At 49.7% G+C, this 17,590-nt stretch overlaps 2 protein-coding genes across 11 annotated transcripts in view; both read right to left on the minus strand.

Annotated features, from left to right (window-relative positions):
• Positions 1-3,184: 3,184 nt before the first annotated feature.
• On the minus strand, positions 3,185-10,605 carry VCPKMT (valosin containing protein lysine methyltransferase). Of its 4 annotated transcripts, none has more exons than XM_075150694.1 (6): positions 10,348-10,605; positions 9,938-10,048; positions 9,650-9,722; positions 8,562-8,681; positions 6,918-7,022; positions 3,185-3,528 (listed from the first exon to the last, which is right to left on the minus strand). In XM_075150694.1, exons 1-6 carry the CDS (start codon positions 10,557-10,559, stop codon positions 3,316-3,318), a joined length of 834 nt encoding a protein of 277 aa, XP_075006795.1. In that variant the 5' UTR covers positions 10,560-10,605; the 3' UTR covers positions 3,185-3,315. The 4 variants fall into 4 exon arrangements, with proteins under 4 accessions (XP_075006795.1, XP_075006798.1, XP_075006797.1 ...); XM_075150697.1 differs by lacking the exon at positions 3,185-3,528 and adding an exon at positions 5,874-6,299 and having other exon boundaries at positions 10,348-10,598; XM_075150696.1 differs by lacking the exon at positions 3,185-3,528 and adding an exon at positions 5,874-6,346 and having other exon boundaries at positions 10,348-10,590.
• Positions 10,606-13,895: 3,290 nt separating this feature from the next.
• Positions 13,896-17,590, minus strand: part of SOS2 (SOS Ras/Rho guanine nucleotide exchange factor 2) — a 55,947-nt gene continuing 52,252 nt past the window's right edge. For 6 of the 7 annotated variants that reach the window (XM_075150702.1, XM_075150700.1, XM_075150698.1 and 3 more), the window contains 3 exons: positions 17,222-17,263; positions 15,963-16,072; positions 13,896-15,654 (listed from right to left, as the gene is read on the minus strand). In XM_075150702.1, the coding sequence (XP_075006803.1) occupies positions 15,145-15,654; positions 15,963-16,072; positions 17,222-17,263 (662 nt within the window). In that variant the 3' untranslated portion in view covers positions 13,896-15,144. The remainder of the gene's footprint in view (positions 15,655-15,962; positions 16,073-17,221; positions 17,264-17,590) is intronic. The other variant, XM_075150699.1, reaches the window with a different exon arrangement.

The raw sequence follows: 17,590 nt of genomic DNA on the forward strand, positions 1-17,590 counted from the left end.
CGGGAGCCTCCGAGGTGTTTGCGGAGAGCGTTTGGAGAGTATCACACCTCCCCTTTCCTTTCCCAGCCGTGGATCTTTAAATATCTGGCCCAAATCCACACGAGCCTGTAGCTGCTTAACTCTTTCTTTGCATTCAAATCCAAAGGAAATTGGGCTCCTAAATTGGGCTGGCCGGGGAAACGGGGCGGTGGGTGCGAAACCGCCCCGGGGAGCTCCTGCGTGCGCCGGGGCAGGAAGCACCCAACCTGCAGGAGTGACTCAGCCGTGGCGTGGGAGGTGGGACGGGGTGTGGGGGCCCTCCTGGCTCCGGTGGGGACGCCCCTGCTCCCGCAGGGAGCCCGCCTGTCCCGTCCCACTCGGCTTCTTCCCATGCCGCAGCCCTTGGAGGTCCCCGGGTCCTGCGTGCGGTGGGAAAGGCTGTGAGCCAAGGCTGAAAGCCACCCCTGAACCCACGCTGCTCTCCCAAAAACGGTGCACTCCCCCCAAAATGATGCACATCCCAAAAAAAGTGATGCCCTCACCAAAAACCATGTTGGATTTAGCACCTGAACACGCTTGGCGTGGTGGAGCAGCAGCCAGGGGACGGCTGAGCCGTGCTCTTCGCCACGGATGTCACCACAAGGAGGGTTTTGGAGGCACGCAGAAGGGGATGGAGGCAGCCCCAAGGCATGGCGGGGGGGCTCAGGCACGTGCTGCTTCCCCAAATGTGGCTTTTTGGAACTTCTTCTTCCCTTTCGCACACCAGATTCACCTCTGCCTGATGGCGTCTCGCTCATGAGCTCGTGCTCTGCGCTGGTCCGGGAGCAGGATGAGCCGGTGGCGGCGGGAGGGAGGCCCGAAGCCCCTCCTGGGATGTCCAGCCGAGCACGAAGGTTTTCCTTCCACCCGCCATTTTCTTGTCAGGGCGATGCTCAGTGCAGCACGTGCCGGGTTATTTTTCTGTTTTATTTTTATTTAAGGCCTCTTATGGGATCCTACACTCACCAAGGGCGGCTGGAGCTCGGGAATCTGCAGGGACATCGGGACATCGTGCCTCTGCATGGCCTCGCTGGCCCTCGGAGGCCACTGCACGGCGGCCGGGTCGAGCCCGCGCTGCCAGCCTGTGCAGGGGGAGCAGAACGTGCAGCTGCTGCCAAATCGTGTGCCGAAAACTGTCGCTAACGACTTCACCGGCGGTTTCAGACCGGATTCCTGGAGCCCGCACAGGGAAAAGGTCTGTGCATCACCCTAGGCATGAAAACTGGTCCCAGCACGCAGGCAAGGGTGCACGTGGTGAGCTGGGGAGCAGCCAGCCTGGGGTCACCTCCGTCCCCATCAGGGGCACAAGAAGACATTTTTCCCCTCAGGGCAGGTCCTAACCAGAGGCAGATTAAAGCCCTGCGCCAAGGCCCTCAGGCCGGGCTTCAGCTGAAGCTGAGCCGGAGGAGGGCTGGGCCTCGGAGGCTGGTCAGAGCGGGAGGAGAAGCGGCCGATTCCTGCCGCCGCGGAGGGGAAGAGAAACGCCGGTGAGCCGGGAAGGCGGCGGCCGCCCCTGCCACACGCCGGGGGCTGCGCTGGAGCGGAGCGGCTCGGCCCCGGCCGCCGGCCGCGAGACGGATGAGTCAGAGGTTTCAGGCACAATGGGAAGCGCGGGCTCAGCAGGGACGGGGACTGGGATGGGGACGTGCCGGGATGGGGCCTCAAGGCCACCGGGTTCTGCAAGCAAAACCTCCTCCGGGGCAGGGCGCAGAAAAGGCGGGAAGAAACGTGGGGTTTGCCCGCCCGGTTGCGGCGAGAGGAAGGAAATGGGTGAACTCATGGCGGCACGCGTGGAGAGGGACGTGCCACGCGTCCTCCCCGTCCTGCCGGCTGCTAGACCGGCCACCGGCATGGGGCTGCCTGCACTCCCCAGCCGGCGCTGGCTGGGTACCAGGGACAACATCCCAGCTCGGCAAGAGCCATGTCCAGCCTGGCTGCTCCCCCAAGGCGTCCCCACCTCCCTCCCGCCCACTGCTGTCTTCTGCCTTACGCAGCCTTTTCCTTTTTTTAAATAAAAAAAATCAAAGCAAACCCAGAAGTGCAAGGGAATAAAAAAATAACCAAGCCAAAGCAGGAGCCCAAAGCAGGTATCACCACCTGATGCGAGTCACCCCGACAAGCCCTCGGCTGCCCCCACGTCCCACGTGGGAGCTTGCGAGGGCAGAAATAATTGGCACATGCTAATTACGGGAGTGAAGAGAGAGGTGATGTTGGCTGGACCACACAGCCTCAGCTACGCAGGTCCCACAGCACGCAGTGATGGGAGAAACCTTCCATGGCAAACCTGCGGTGGACTCAGCCACCCATCCCAAGGAAGCATCCTCCAGAAATGTCTCCGAAGGCCAAAAAACCTTTGCCAGAATTGCAGCCACCACTTTCTCTGCTCATCCTTCCGCTTCCCACGGGACGGTGGCTGGGAAGAGAAGGAGATCCTCAAAAGAGGCCACTGAACTTGGACGCCAGCATGGACCACCTGCACCATCACCCTGCCGAGGTCCCGGTCACTCCCCAGGGCTGGGAGCACCCAAACGCTTGTACTCACGGCTGAAAACCACGGCTGCAGTTGCTCGCCAGCGTAGGAGCAAGCACTCGCTGGCCTCTTTGTTGCAAAAATCTCATTGTTTGCTCAGCAGCAGAAAATAAATCTCCTTTTTTTTGTTTCAGGATGTGAAAGGAGATAACTGCTGAACCACGAGATGGAAGTCCCACAGCTTCCCCGCTCCAGGGATGACAGGGCACTGCGTTGGCAGCAAGCTGCTAACGAGGCCAGCAGTTGCTATCTGCATCCTCCCTGCCAGCATCACCATCACCCCCTGGTGCCGCGCCTGCCACACTCCCCAGGGAGCCTTGCCCAGCCCTTTTGCAGAAAACAGACAAAATTGCTACAGTTTTGGTTTTTTTTTTCCCCAGGCAAGGCTCGTGCAAACCGGGATCCTGTGCTCATCATCTCTCCCCTCTCGGGGACCAGCGCGGCTGGGGATGGGAGCCCCCGGACGTAATCTCCCGTCGCCGAGCGGGCGGGTTACGGCATTGCTGTGCCGTTTGCAGCAGCTCTTCGGCTGGGGCTCAGGAAATGGCACAACGGCAGCCGGCAGCCGCAGGCTCGGAGGCATCTGCTCCCTCTAAATGAACCAGAGACACAGTTTAACTGAGCCACTTGCCCATTTACCGAGGACCCACTGCAGTCGGTGGGAGCAGGAGCAGATCCACCACAATAAAAAGCCTTTTCTAACACTATCTCTTAATGCCGCCGGCAAGAAGTATCATTCTCTAAGGGGAAAACCCATTTGTCCAGGATTACGTGCCACAGAAAATGATTATACAGCTGCGGAGGACAACTTTCCCAAGCGAAGCCACCAGCCCCATGGGATGCGTGGGCGCGGGTCCTGGCCCCACGCAGTCCCAGGGGGCTCTGCAGCAGCGCTGGGGGACAGGCGGGAATTGCTCGCGGATGGCCGGATCTGGACATCGGCACACGCTGCGGCAGCTGCCCCGTGTCCCGTGCTCTTCCTAGCAAAGAAAAAAAAATAATCATGGAGCGTCAAGGGTGAATCTCCCAAGGTCCCGCATGTTTCTGAGTTGTGTGGTGACCAATATTGCGACAAGAAACGATGAGTGATTTCTGTGGCTGGTGCTGAGCTGGCATTAAACACCGTGCTCCATCCCTGACCGCATCCAGGTGACCTGGCCGTCGATCTCAGTGGAAGTGAAAAGCTACACCGGTGTCGTAGCAAAGAGTAAGCAGCCCGGCAAAGCCCCAGCGGGACCGCAGGACGACGGCACCGCCATCGGTGTCGCTGAGACGCGGGTGCTGCCGGTGGGACCGGGTGCCAAGGCCGTGGTCTGACCTGAACATGAGGCGATGCTGCCCCGGCACACGAGCATCACGGCTCTCCCAGGGAAATCACCCGTGACCTCCGCACCCACAACCCACACAAAACCGTTTCAGCTGGTGTTGAAATTATTCCAGAAAATTACCCGTTATTTAAGCGTGACGTTTGGCAAACACCCCGGTCTCCCGAACGTCTCTGCCTGCGACTGGCGGCACCGAACCAGCTCCCGCCGCTGCGGCGCGGGGAAGTTTGCTGCGCTGCCAGGCACCTCGCCACGGCCCACCCTCGCTAAAGAGACCCCGCGTTCATGGGAGCGGTGCCGACACGCGCTCTCCCCGAGGGGACGGAGCCGGGACAAAAAGCCAATGGGAACAAACAGGACGGGTGAAGGAGTGGAGAGGCCGGCAAGAAGCAGGACCTCACACCCCGTTTTCCACGAGGGCCCCACGCCTGCCCCCCAGTTAAGAGCAGTAATCCCCACGCCATGGCGGCCACCGGCCCTACAGGGCCCTCCTCCCCAGCCACCGCAGAGCTCAGCCCTAGCAGGAGGATCCCGACCCCCTTTCCAAAAGCCCTTTTTTCCCCCCCAAAAAAGCAGCCGTTTCATCTGGTGGCTCCAGGGACAAGACGCAGAGAGGCGGCAGCCGCCGGCGCACGTGACCCCCCCTCTCCCCTGGTTAGCAGCGGTTTCCTCTTCACAGAGAGCGAGCAGAAGCGGTTGGGTTTTACATCCCCCCTCGCAGCGGGTGCAGATGGGGAGACGGCACGGGGGGGTGACAGGACCCAGCCCCCCCCCACAAGGTCCCTCTCGCCTGACGACGTTCACAACTCGAGCATTACAAGCATGACGCGAGGGCACGGAGAAGCAGCCAGCGGCTGCGTGTGGGGAAGAGAAAAGCACGACTTCCTCCCTTTTTTCTTCTCAACGAGAGATCCGAGCCCGTATATAAAAGGAAGTGCTGAAATCGCACGCCCCGTAGATAAAATAACAATTATTCTGTTGGCACCAAACCCAAGAAACGCTGCTCCCGCCCTCCCGGGGATCTGTGGTCAGCAAAGAGGCTGCGTCTGCAGGGAGATGCTACCAGAAAACAGCACGGCTCTCGCACGATCCTCACAGCACACCTTTGGACAACTCTTCCAACAAAAGTTTCCACCAGGGAAGTCACGCTGGTGTAAACACACCAGTAAATATCTTCCTGCAGGCCACCGGTTAATTAAGGAGCTCTTTTCATAACAAGTTAAAAAATAATGTGTGCGGTTACAACAAATTACATTCTCGCTTTGCTGTGCATTCACTAATCATCGCTGTTGTGCTTTGCAAGCCAGGGCAGTGTTTTATGGAGTGTGAAGTTTGCAAGGAACGCTCTTACTGGAGATACAGGGAGCCCGAGCTCAGGGCAGGTCCCGAAAGCAGCTGGGTGCCCATGAACAAGGCTCCCCCAAAACCAGCAGCTGAGGTTTTGAGAAAATTTATCAGATTTAGCTTAAATATTCAGGTTTCTGAAGTAGGGACCACTCGCGCTGCGCGCAGCGTGAAGGAGAGGCTCAGGGAGCAGGCTGCTGTAATTCACGTTGAGCAGCACCCCTGTCGCAACAGACCTACTTTCACAGCGCGCGCGCGCGCGCTGGGCTGCGCGATGACGCAGGCAGCCACGGCCGCTTCCACGACAGAGCAGAAGTCAGATTTCCTTTGAAATTGAATTTCAAAGCCAGCACTGCGCAACAACAAGAGGCAGCTTGGTGAAGAATACCAACAACAGCAACAACGAACCTGCTCACCAGAATCATCTGAAGTCAAACTTTAACGCTGCAGATCTGTATACCGGAAAAGCGCAGGTGGAATTAAAAGGAAGAACAATTTCACGCAGGCGCAGGGATCATCTGCGTGTTCTGTCTGTGCAGTACCTACCACCACGGCAGCTCCTGCTCCTGGAGTGAGACTCCCAGGACCTCTGCAACACAGGAGTGACACAAAAACCACAGGCTGCAAAAACCACAAAAACCCCACCATCTGAGAGCTACCTGAAGTGCAAAAGTTTTATTGACTGGCGATCTGGGGCTGTGCGATGGAGCCCGCTCGCAGAGATTTCTCCTCAGAGCCTTCGGTGCGGTGTCCTCGGATCCGCTCTGCGAGCACTTGGCAAGCCGCCCGCTGCTCTAACAAGCAGTTGCCCAGCAGAACCAGAACCAGCGCTGCTCTGGGTGAAGCTCTGGTTCCGTTTTCTGCCTTCCTCTGCCTCAGCCTGCAGACATCACAGCCCACATCTGCCCCCTTGGAAGGCGCAATCAGTGGATCTAGTTTAACGAGCCCACTTCTTCTGGTGCCTCATGCCAAGTCCACCACCGAGAAGCCGTTCTGTAGATGAGTCACAAACCACACTGGAGGAGACAGTCCCTTTGTGGTGTTATCCTACACCCTCTCCCTCTTCTCCAGAGCTCTATCAGCTGCCAGAGGACAGATACTGTGGTCAAAGATCTCACGATGGAAAACTCTGTGAAGAGATTTCAAAAAAAAAAAGTACCGATTTTTAAGTGGCCCGTTTTTGTTTAAGCACTGGACCCACACGTTGTGTCAGCACAATATGCAAAATATTTTCTTCATGCATAACTGTCTGCTCCATCAATTAACCAAAAAATGATCTAACCAACCCTGATGAGTGCTAAGTATCACCTCTAGAGACTGGTTTTGGGGAGAGGGCTGTACAGCAGAGCACATAGTACTAAAAGCAGCAGTGGGCATATTATTTTTATTACTTTGGTGCCTCAAAACTCCAGTTTTGAGATCCCACTGCACTACAGCGTGGAAGCAGAAGAGAAAGTCAGCGTGCTGTTCAAAGATGGCCCTGCTGAAGACAAAGGCTGGCACCTGGCAGAGCGCTGGGTTTTGGAACAAAGGAGGTCCTTTGTACAAGCACGGTTCTGGTCTGCAGTTTCACAGGGTCCCTGTAATGGTATTTCACAGGCTGTTTAGAGCTTCACCCCTGGAACGCTCACACTATGCCAAGTAAACAGCAGCTCTGTGAATTCCTGGCAGCATTCGCTGCGCCAGTTAAATTAACCTACCGTTTGTTTCCTGTGGATGTTCACGATATGAATGTCTTCGCTGCGATACTCCTCATCGTGCTTATCCAGGGGAATTTTTTCCAGCTCGAAGTCCACCTGAAGCAGCTGGTTATCAGAGAACACAAAAAAACCCAATTCAAATGACACTGACTGCCCTTTTGAACTAAGCACGTTCAGTTAAAAAGGTCCCACAATATCCCACAAGGGCAAGAAGCCTTAGGAGGCTGGAATCACCACACTCAGGCCATTCCACTAAAGGCCTCTACAAACGTGCAAGCTATTTTTCCCAACCGTGCGACACATTTACCTTCGTTTTAACTATTCCTGTGCCAATTCAAAGTTACAGACATCTTGCAACATTTAAAGAAAAATCTAAAAGCTTGCGATAAAACATCTTGCTTCCTCCAATCTCCAAAGCGCTAAGCCAAACCACAGCACCTGCCTCGGTCTGCCAACTCTCTCAACTGGCAGGGAGGGGGAACAAAAAAGACTTAAAAAAACACAGCATCGACTCTGCAATGTGCTCAGATTAACTCGGCTGAACCCTGGCAAGCTAAGGAGGGAAATAAATTACAAGAAAGCAGAAATCATCCAAAAACACCTACACCTATTGTGTTTATTGTGGGAGCGGCACCTCATCAGAGTCGATCTCAGTCATAGCAACCCTCCTCACAGTCAGGTCCCCACAAGAGTTCGAGGCATGGCTAATTATCAAAGAGGTGCTTTTATTAACACATACAAATCGCCCTGCAATTCTTGCCCTTCCCCTTTTTTGTAGTATTATCATTATGTATAATCCAGTACTTCTGCACAAGGGCAGATTTCCAGCAAACTTCACAGGTGCAGAGTTAAACCCTGCACTGACCGTCATCCCCACAACCTTAGGAGGGAGTCAGCTGTTACCCGTGTTCCTTTTCTTTACCTGCACAGAAGATACAGCTGGGCTATTTAATTATATCACCTATTAACACACTCTCAGTGGAGGGGGGGAAATTTTTGCAAAAGCAGCTATATCACTTAGCAGAGTCTTGAGCTCCTGAGCTACTCTGGAAAACTTTACCTGTATTTTCCCTCTGCTTTCAATGGAACATGCTAAAAGAAAATAAATTTTCACCAGACTAATTTTTAATCCTCCCAATAACCTCTGGTAACATCAAGACAACCACTACAGAAAGAAGGCAGCAACCGCCTGCTAATTCACTCGCTCCTACAAAAATGATTGTTTTGATTTTGACAAATATTGCCCCATGTATGGTGGCCCTTTTGCAAATCCGGGAGGTATCGCAAGTTGGAGAGGCTTTTAACAACCTATGCAAGTCTGGCAGCCTGGATCAAAAGCATCAATACAGTTAAGATTAGTAAGGCAAGAAAGGTTAGTTCACCATTTTGAGGGAAGGAAAGCTCAGTTCGTATCCAGAAAGTCTCTACTGGTAAGTTGGATAATGACTTCAAGAGTCACCATCCAAATTTTCTGCCCCATCTAAAGACAATCATGCTTCTCCTGCTACAAACTCTACTTTGTGCAGTCAACCTGAATTTGTACATGCAGCAACTGCCACTGATATTCAGCTGATCCAATACAAAGACCTCCTGTATCCAAGCTATTTTCCTAATGTTCAAAGAGCACACATTGAAAAAGCTTACCTCAAAGTATTTTCTCTCAATTTCAGGATTCTTTCCCATAGTCCTCTGTTCGTAACAGCACAAGACACACGTATCAGGGCCAGTAAGGTCTTTCAGTGTCTTCAGTAACGGTTCTAACGACTGCCCAAAAGAGGTTAAGTATTTCCTACTTAGATTTCAAGTTCATTTTACTGGTACGATACCCTCTAACTAGAGAAAGTCTTCACCCAAGAGAGAACTTTCCAGTTTTGCTTTTCAGGGAGTTATTTTTAGTACTTTAACTGGGACAAAAAGAACATGGGGGCAAGCTGGAAAGCAGAGGAGAAAGGGAGACTGCATAGGAGAAGAGTTTCACAGACTGACCAAGAAAACTGAACTAGCATCAAAACCAAAAACATCCCACACTGCTGAGTGGGCATTTCCTTGAGGCACACAACAATGACTATTTCTTGACATGTTTCAAAAGTGAGTTTTCTCAACGATTCTTGGAACACGGCTCAGATCCAGACCACTACATATGGAAACAGGGCCAACACGCAGGGAGGCAGTGCAAGGGGCTGGTAAGACCACTGAAAGGGCACTGGGACATGGGGTTCTTCAGGTCATTTCCCTTTTCTTGCAGCTTCTGTTAGCTCTCCGAGCACATCCTACGGAGCTCCAGCTCAGGAGATGGGGCAGACTACAACAACCACTTAGCTGGAGCATGATTTCTCCTTTTGCCTTCCCAAGGGAAGCGTGAGAACCCAAACAGTGCAGATGTGGCATATTAAATTTAATTTACCAGTGTGTTAAACAGCTCACAGCTAACATTTACTATCAATCTTTTGCTTCACACTTCATTCCCAAAGTTTTAAAAAAAAAAAAAAAAAGGGAGGGGGGCAGGCACAAATATTAAGTTTGGGGACTTTTTAAACATAAAAAAAGTCTCTGCTTGAACCTCAAACAGCTTTGAATCTGTTAAAAATACCTTTTCCAGTCTTGTTCTATGTATTCCTCTAAACCACGGGGACCAAGATGCAAGAACAATATTTATTTGAACACTTCTCTCACTGAACCCACACCCTTCCCAAGGAAGCTTTCTATAGGGGTTTTGTAAAGTCCTCATTTACCTCCTCATAGTAAATGCAATCAGCCATTAGTATATAATCAGGGGGAGGCTGAAATTCTGTTACATCTTCACCCCTAAAAAGAAGAAGAAGAAAAAAAAAAAAAGGTGAAAACAAGCATCAGTAATAATACAACACATACTACTAAAGGACTGAGCATAAAGTTAACTACTATGTTCTTATATTGAGCTTCCCTTTTAAGCAGTGTCTGCAAGTATATTTGGCAGTTTAACAAAGCAAGAGCAGAAGCCCCGTTGAAGCTGAACAGAAGCATTAAAGGATCATACAAACCATTTCAGTACCTTGGCTCGGACTGACCCTGTGACCAGGTGTTTGTTGTTCTCTATATTAACCATCAACAGCTCCTGCAGCTCCTCAAGGTCGGTGACCGTCACGTTTGCCCTGTGACACACACGGGGTTACGGCCCGGCCCGGCCCGGCCCGGCCCGGCCCGGCCCGGCCCGGCCCGGCCCAACCCACCGGTCCCGGCCCCTCGCCCGCACGAAACACGCATTTTGCGAGAATTTAAAGGATTTCACATAGGTAATACAATAAAGGGGCATAAGAGGTGGAGAAACAGGCAGCGGGGGCCCGCCCCTTCCCGGCAGCCAGCGCTGTCCCCGCTTCGCCCTCGCCCAGGCAGGCGAGGACCGGAGCGGAGCGGCCCCGGCCGCCCGCAGCCCCCGGACAGCGCCGCTCACCCCAGCGTGGCCGCCATGATGCCGACGGCGCCGGTGCCGGCGCCCAGCTCGAGGACGTCGCGGCGGGCGAGGGGGCAGGCGCCGGTCTCCAGGAACTTGGCGAGCACCAGCGCGGCGTCCCACACCACGCAGCCCACGCCGCCCGCCGCCCGCTGCTCCAGCCGCAGCGCCGGCCCGCCCCGCCGCTCCAGCTCCCGCACGAAGCCCGCCATGGCCGCGGCACTGAGGCGGCGCGGCCCCTCCTCCCGGGGCCGGCCCGCGCGCGCCTCTCCCGCCGCCACGGCGAGAGGAAATGGCGGCAGTTCACCCCTGCCTCGTCCCGGCGGTGCCCGTGGGGCGCTCGGGGCTGCCCGGCCGCGCTCGGTATCGATGCCGCCGTCCCTCCACCCGCACGGGCGGCTGCGCCTCAGCCCCAGCCTCTCCCCTGAAGTAGCACAAACCCCTTAGGAAGCTGTTGCATGTAAACCGCTCCCTAACCCCTCCTGACCAACTCTGCTGAAAGTTGACTTAATTATATGAAAGCATATTCTGGGCTACCCTTACTTGGCAGAAAAACGTACTTTTACTTGTTTTTAGTGCTTGCTGGCAGCCCAGGAGCGAACGTAAAGCTGCGGCGTTAACTGGCCTGGTTGCTGCAGGAGAGAGCAGCAGCAGCCACCGCTCATCTGGGCACCGCAGCCTTGTGCGGCTTTGCCGCCAAGTCAGGCTTCCCTCAGAGGTGAGAAGCCTCCATTTGCAGGCCACACGCAGGAGCTCGCCGAGCTGCAAGTCAGACCTTCCTGAGTTAGCCCATCGGTCTAAAGGAGACATTAGACACCAGCCAGAGGAAAGACAGCCGTGAAGAAAATTTTCCACGTGTGAACTGGCTGAAAATTAATACACGGTGACTCAAAACCTACTTCACAAGTTACTCAGCGCAGCCTGTAAGCACTGTGGACGTTCAGGCCCACTTAAAGCCACGAGATTGCTACAAATCATGGGTGTTGTAAACCCTCCCTCACCCAACATTTAAACTTTCAAAAAGGGTCTAAAAAAGCAGCTGAATATGAGTTGACTGTGCATCAACATTTTTAAGTGCGAAGGCTTCGGATTTTTTTCCTTGGACATGCAGAGGAAAGTTTTTACTACTTTATTTCCTAGCGTTTCTTACTAATGCTCACTCCCCCAGGGAGGAGTTAGGGATTCTGAATGGTATATTCAGACCTGTGGTATATTTTTGAAAATTGGAATAAATCTGGGAAAAAAAGAAACAAAGGATGGTTCTTTTTTTTCCCTTTTTGTTTTTGATCTGCTATAGCGAAGTCATAGCACCCAAAGAAGTTACTCCAGCTCCAGAGCAGGGGGAAATGCTAAAACTCAGTAACTTAAAATAGGATCATGGAAAACAACTAGAAAGATGTTTCTTTTGCTGTTAACTGCCTTCACATTCCATCTGTTTATCTGCACTTTTCTGAGGGAACTGCCTTTTCCCACACAAGCCAAATTCAAACCCAGCAATTTCACATTTTTCCCCTGTAGCATTTTTTTTTTGCTCTTTTTATCTATCCCTCTAATTATGAAGTAACTGAAATGTTAATTTATTGCTATCTTGGCATTCCCTTGAACCGCACTGGTGGGAATCCGACTGCCTTCGACCACTTCCACGGCCAAATAGTTACTTTGGGAACGTGTGTTGCTGTATCCGCTGTTCTTCATGCTGCTGGCATCGCTGCTGCCGCCCTGCCTTGGAATGGTTCGTTTTTGTATTTTCCACCTCCTATTATGCGTGGAGGACAGTTTGATTGTGTGGTGAGTTATCCATAAGCAAGGCCCCTTTTCTAAATCATGCTGTGATTTATGTACTTCAGGTTAACTCCAGAACTGGCCCTGTAAAGGTAAGAGTAATGTTTCATGCATGGGAAATGTGGCTAGGAACGTCGTTTAGCTGCTGCCTTCTAGCACAAGCAAGTATCTTGTGTTTTCACATTATTGCCCCTGTTGGGAGATCTAATGTAAGAGATTCCTTCTCTCCCCTCATCCTCCTGGAGCTTTACTGTCCCAGCACTGCTGTTAATCAGTCCTGCAAAAAACCACAGGATCTTTTGAAAGTTACGCATTTCTTTTTCTCTGGCTTCAACTGTGGAATTTAGAACTGCTGCCCAAACTCACTCTTTCACAATCAGGTTTAAGAGTTAAAAGGAGGAAGTGTTTCACAGCCCCCAAAGTATTTTTGTAGGCTGTCAACACAAAATGTAAGTTGACACCTGAAAAGGGCTGTTCTGCGAATGGCACCCCTGTGCAGCATCATTTCAAGGTTAACTCTAATAAATGTACACTCCTGCTTCCGCACGCTTAAATTCTCCTCAAAGTCCATCACAAACCAGAACCTCACAAAGGTCTTGATGGAGGGAAGTACTTTGATATGTCTGGAAGCCGTTACTAATCAGTAGATGCTCAACTTAAAATGATCTGGTGAGGGCTTTGCTGAGTCAGGACAAAATATAAAGCTGTGATATATTTTAATATGGGATCTTGACAATGTTTCTGGTCTAAGCACTTGTACAGGAAGGTATAAAGCTGACATTTATATATTCTAAACTTTGGGAGAGGTTTTTGCCCCCTTCAACAACACACAAAATATAACAGTCTGAAAAAGTATTACTCATCTTTTAGCAATAGCTGCTGGTGAGGATTTCAAAAGAGTTAATACAAGGAACTAAATAAAAAATTTCACTTGTTCGGCATATTCTGCAGATCACTGGAATGGTGAAACCTGACAGCCTGTCTTTTCTATGTAGAGAGCATTAGGGGAGTACTTCACTGAGCAGAATTTCACCACCAGATACCAACAGAAGAGTTCTTCCCAAACTTACAGAAAAGAGTTAAGCTGTGTTTTTACTGAAGAGGAAAAAACCATAATCAAGGCATCGTCCATTTCCTGCACTCCCAGTTCATGCATCTCAAATTTGGGGCTTCTTGAATGTTATTTTTGCAAAATGAAGCAGCTCTCCTTTATAAAGTGTGTTCTGCTCCTTGCACGAATGGCCCTCGGGGTGACACCTCCGAGACAGATTCTATCCCTCTCTTCCTTCTCAGGAAAGGAGCATCAATGGGACAGGCAGTAGGAGAACACCCAAGAGAGAGATGGCAAGATACATTTTCCAACAAGAAGAGAATTAGCACCCCTCCCCAGGCTTATCTCCTTTCCTTTTCCAGAGGGAATGCCTGCGACGGTGGGAGCAATATAGGCAGGCTGATGAAAAGCCAGAGTGTGACCTGGAAGCCTGAGCTGCTGCAAATCCCACCACAGTGCTCTTCCTCCGGACAGGAGCCAGAAACAATGGAAACCACTTCTGCAACTAGAGGGGCTGAGGCACCTGGTGGGTTAGTAGGTGGAGGGAAAGGTTACGCTCCCAGGGAGCTGTCGTGTGTCAGGCCCAGCTGCAGACCGAAGGACAACCAAAGCTGAGAATAGCAGCGTGGAAAATTGGGGCGTTTTGTATTGCCAAAGACTTGCTAAATCTAATTCCCAACCTTGTCCTTACAAGGAACACGCACTGCTCAAGCTCTTAAAAATTAAGACTGGGGTGATTTATTAATCTTGTTAAGAACTCTGATACAAAGCACAGTAAAAGGCCACAGACCAGTAAATAAAATGTGGTTTCTGGCCACTTTATAAATGCTGCTACAGTACTACCAGTAAAACAGACTCACTCTCACACCAGTTCAAACAAGTAGTTCAACTGGCAAATAAAAGTTCCATTCACTTATCAGTTTAAAAAGTTTAATAAAGCTTTAAGTGTTTGCTGGTTTAAATGCTACCAATTTCCAAAATGGATTCACAATTAAGTTAAGTGAGATCTAAAGAAAGTTATTAGCTTTGGAAGGCAAGACTGTTCCTAAGCCAGAGGAAACACTTCTGACCGTATAAGATTGCAAGAGTAGCAGACTGTATTATAGGCCTCAAGTCACTTAAATTTATACAGGTTATTAGCATTATCTGTAAATATACAATATAAACAATTGTACATACACGGCATATAGCTTTGTTCTCCAGAACAGTAGACAACTCTTTAGCTTAAGACATCTTCGCCTACCAAAACAAAAAGGCACATCTGAACAAGATGCATGCTAAGTACTAGGGATCCTTTCCAATATCCGAGAGAGGCAGTCCTTGTCCATCCTTTCTCCAAATAATCAAGACCAACTGAGTATTTTGGTATTTAGATTTCAACCTATTTTTCTTTTTTGTCTTCAGCAGCAAATCAGTGGCAATTAAGACATGGCATTAAAATATTCGAGAACAGTAGCTGTCACTCACCTCCAAGCTTACACGAAGTTAGAAGGCAAGTGGCCAGAGGTTTAAAATCGGTAACACTGTATATCCTCGTATTGTGTAATCATCCCATGGTTGTTTTTTTTTTTTTTAATTAAAAAAAAAGGCCACTAGTGCTCAAATTTGAAAAAATTCCACAGACACACCTTTTTTGGCTCAGTGCAATTAAATGATGTCAGTTTAAATTCATTTAGTGTAGTTTACAGTGCAAAAGATATATTTTGTATACTGGCATAACTGTCGGCACTGAGGATGTGAAACAAGGCAATGCTGCTGATCACCTGAGGGTAATGCTGTTGAACAGACACAGGCTAGAGTGTGTGTAGTCTTATTTTTCCAATTTAAACTTTTTTTTCTTTTGATCAGCAGCACTTTAAGAGCATAATTTGTGAAAGTACTAGAATACACTGCCTTTTTTGAATAAATAAAAAAAAGGAACTTTACAAATACTATTCCAGTGTCAATGACTACTATGGCTAAGGTCATTGAGGAGTTTCTGCATTTTCTAGCAAAGACAGTCTGTGCAAAGGAGGGTGGGAGAGCTCCCTTTTGTAAGTCTTTGGTGGCAGTTTTGGTAACTGAGGGCTCGAATTGTGCCGGGGTGGGACCGGGGGCGCAGGCGGGTGGACCAGGTTGTTGTGACTGGCGCTGATCACGCAGCAGCGGCGCAGCACCCTGGGAGAGGGCGTGCTGGGAGGAGTGCCGGGAGAGCTGGGGCCTGTGCTCGCCTCCCGGAACCGGTCGGGATCTCTGTGCAAGCGTCCCACCGGCGGCGGCTGGAGGTTCAGGGGGCAGTTGATGAAGTGTTCGGGCGGGCGGAGCGGTACCGGTGGTGGAGTATCAGGAAGAGGGTCCCGGGGGGGTGGAGGAGGAGGACTGTGCAGCGGCTGGTCAAAGGGGTTAGTGTAAGCAGGAGCACGAGGCTGTATCTTTGGAGGCGGCGGCTGCCGAGGTGGAATTGCTGGGGGATCGTCATCCAATTTTAAACTTCCCTACAACATTACAGAGAAAAAGACATTGTAAGAAATGCAGGTGTTTAGATAAAGAGCGTATCTTCTGACAGATGCGGAATCCTCTTGATGTCTGCTACTGGTGCTGTCAGAAACATGATACTGGCATAGCCGTACTTTTGATCCGAATATGACCACTATGTTCCTAAGTAGCCAGCAGAGTTTGGACACTGAAACTTCAAAAGGGCAACTGGAGCACTGCATTTGAAAGTCTTTTAGACTAACAAAATCCTGCTTGGCTAGACGTTCCTGATTTATTATCCAAGTTATTCAATATAGGACAGAAATACCTTAGTATTAGAAGCATCCTGATCCATCTTTTTTCGTGGAGGAAGTGGAGGAGGGTTTTGAGGCTCATCACTTAGTTTAGGAAAGCTACCCCACGAGCTGAAGAAAGTCTCTGGAGAGGGAAAAGCAGATATATTACTTCTTGTGCAGTATCCCAGGAACGTATTCTAGAATATTAAGCCAAACTAGAAGCAACTCAAATAAGCAGATCATTGTGCTCTACAGCAACATGAACCATTAACTTCAGTTATATCAAATTCTCATTCGTTTCTTTTATCAGATATACTCGTCACAGAGTGGTCTCCTATTTCCAGTATCAAAGATACGCATCAACAGTTAACAGGCAATGCTAAAGGACAAAAAAAATAAAGTGCACCTCCTAGTAAGCATTTAAATAACCTTCTCTGCAATCCTCTCTATATTGCAGAATTTACCCCGTTTACCACAGTGCCTGCAGTTTGCCCGCATGCCTCAGTTACACTTTGGAGTGGAAGGTTTGTTCTCTCTGCCATATGGGTACACGTTCAAATTCAGAAATTTAGAGGCTTCATTAACAGGTCTGCAGCATTTCTAAAGCAGGAGAATTATACACTGAACAGAACAGACGGTATTAACTCTCATGGCATTTTAAGACATTTCTAGTCCTTTCTTTTCACAGAAGGGAAAAAAATCCTCAAAGTTAAGAAACAACCCCAACCTGTATTTGTGACTTTTGTCACAGCTTTGCTTTTTCTCTTAGAAGCACACAGAGCTCTGCATCAAAACATCAGGCACCTGTGCTCTCCAGTTTGAAATTTTAATCATATTATGAAAAAGTATATGTGCCTATGTAATAAGGGAGTAAAAAGAGAAGCTGAAAACACAAATGAATACAGGATATCCCTCACAGCTGTGGTACAAAAAGTACCTCTTCTTTCCCAGCAACAGAACAATTATTTTCACTAAGTGGTAATACGAAATTATCAGGTTGCTTCATTTGTAGCATTAGTCAAACAAAATAATCATCAAGGACATTCAAAATAGAAACAAAATCATGCTAGAGCCTGGGAAAAAAAAACCAAACCAAACCAGACAGTTTTTAGACTTTACAGACTGCTTTACTGGACACTTATCTAAAACCTGTACAAAAAAATCCTCTCAGAACTCTAATGAATGCAGCCCACATTTCATCCCAGATTTCAGATTTTAATTCCTATTCACCTCTCCTAAAACCAGAAAAAGAAGAGTTATGTGAAACATTTAATAGAGTTACGGTACTCACTTGACTGTGGCAAACTGACAGGAGCAAAGATGCTATTGTTACCTGTTAAATGAAAAATGGATTAAAGACTTTCCAGACAGAACAACTGCACTATAGCACATCATGTGTGCTTGTGAATGATCTCAAAGATCACCATAATCTCCAAGTTTATCTACTGCTAACATGAACTAAACTTCCCTGTGTAAAATATTCCTGAACTAGAGATTTTAAGTTATGCTGGGAATTAAACTTCATTATTCTACTCTGTTCTGACACTACGATGTTGTTGTTCACCTCCCCTGCAGCCCAAATGCCCTCAGCATTTGCCATATAAAAATTTATGCCCCCTATCAGGCTTAACCTGCCTGCCAAGTCTGCAGCCCCCTTAGA

The sequence above is a fragment of the Calonectris borealis genome, chromosome 5 (assembly GCF_964195595.1).
Source record: "Calonectris borealis chromosome 5, bCalBor7.hap1.2, whole genome shotgun sequence".
Taxonomy (NCBI): domain Eukaryota; kingdom Metazoa; phylum Chordata; class Aves; order Procellariiformes; family Procellariidae; genus Calonectris; species Calonectris borealis.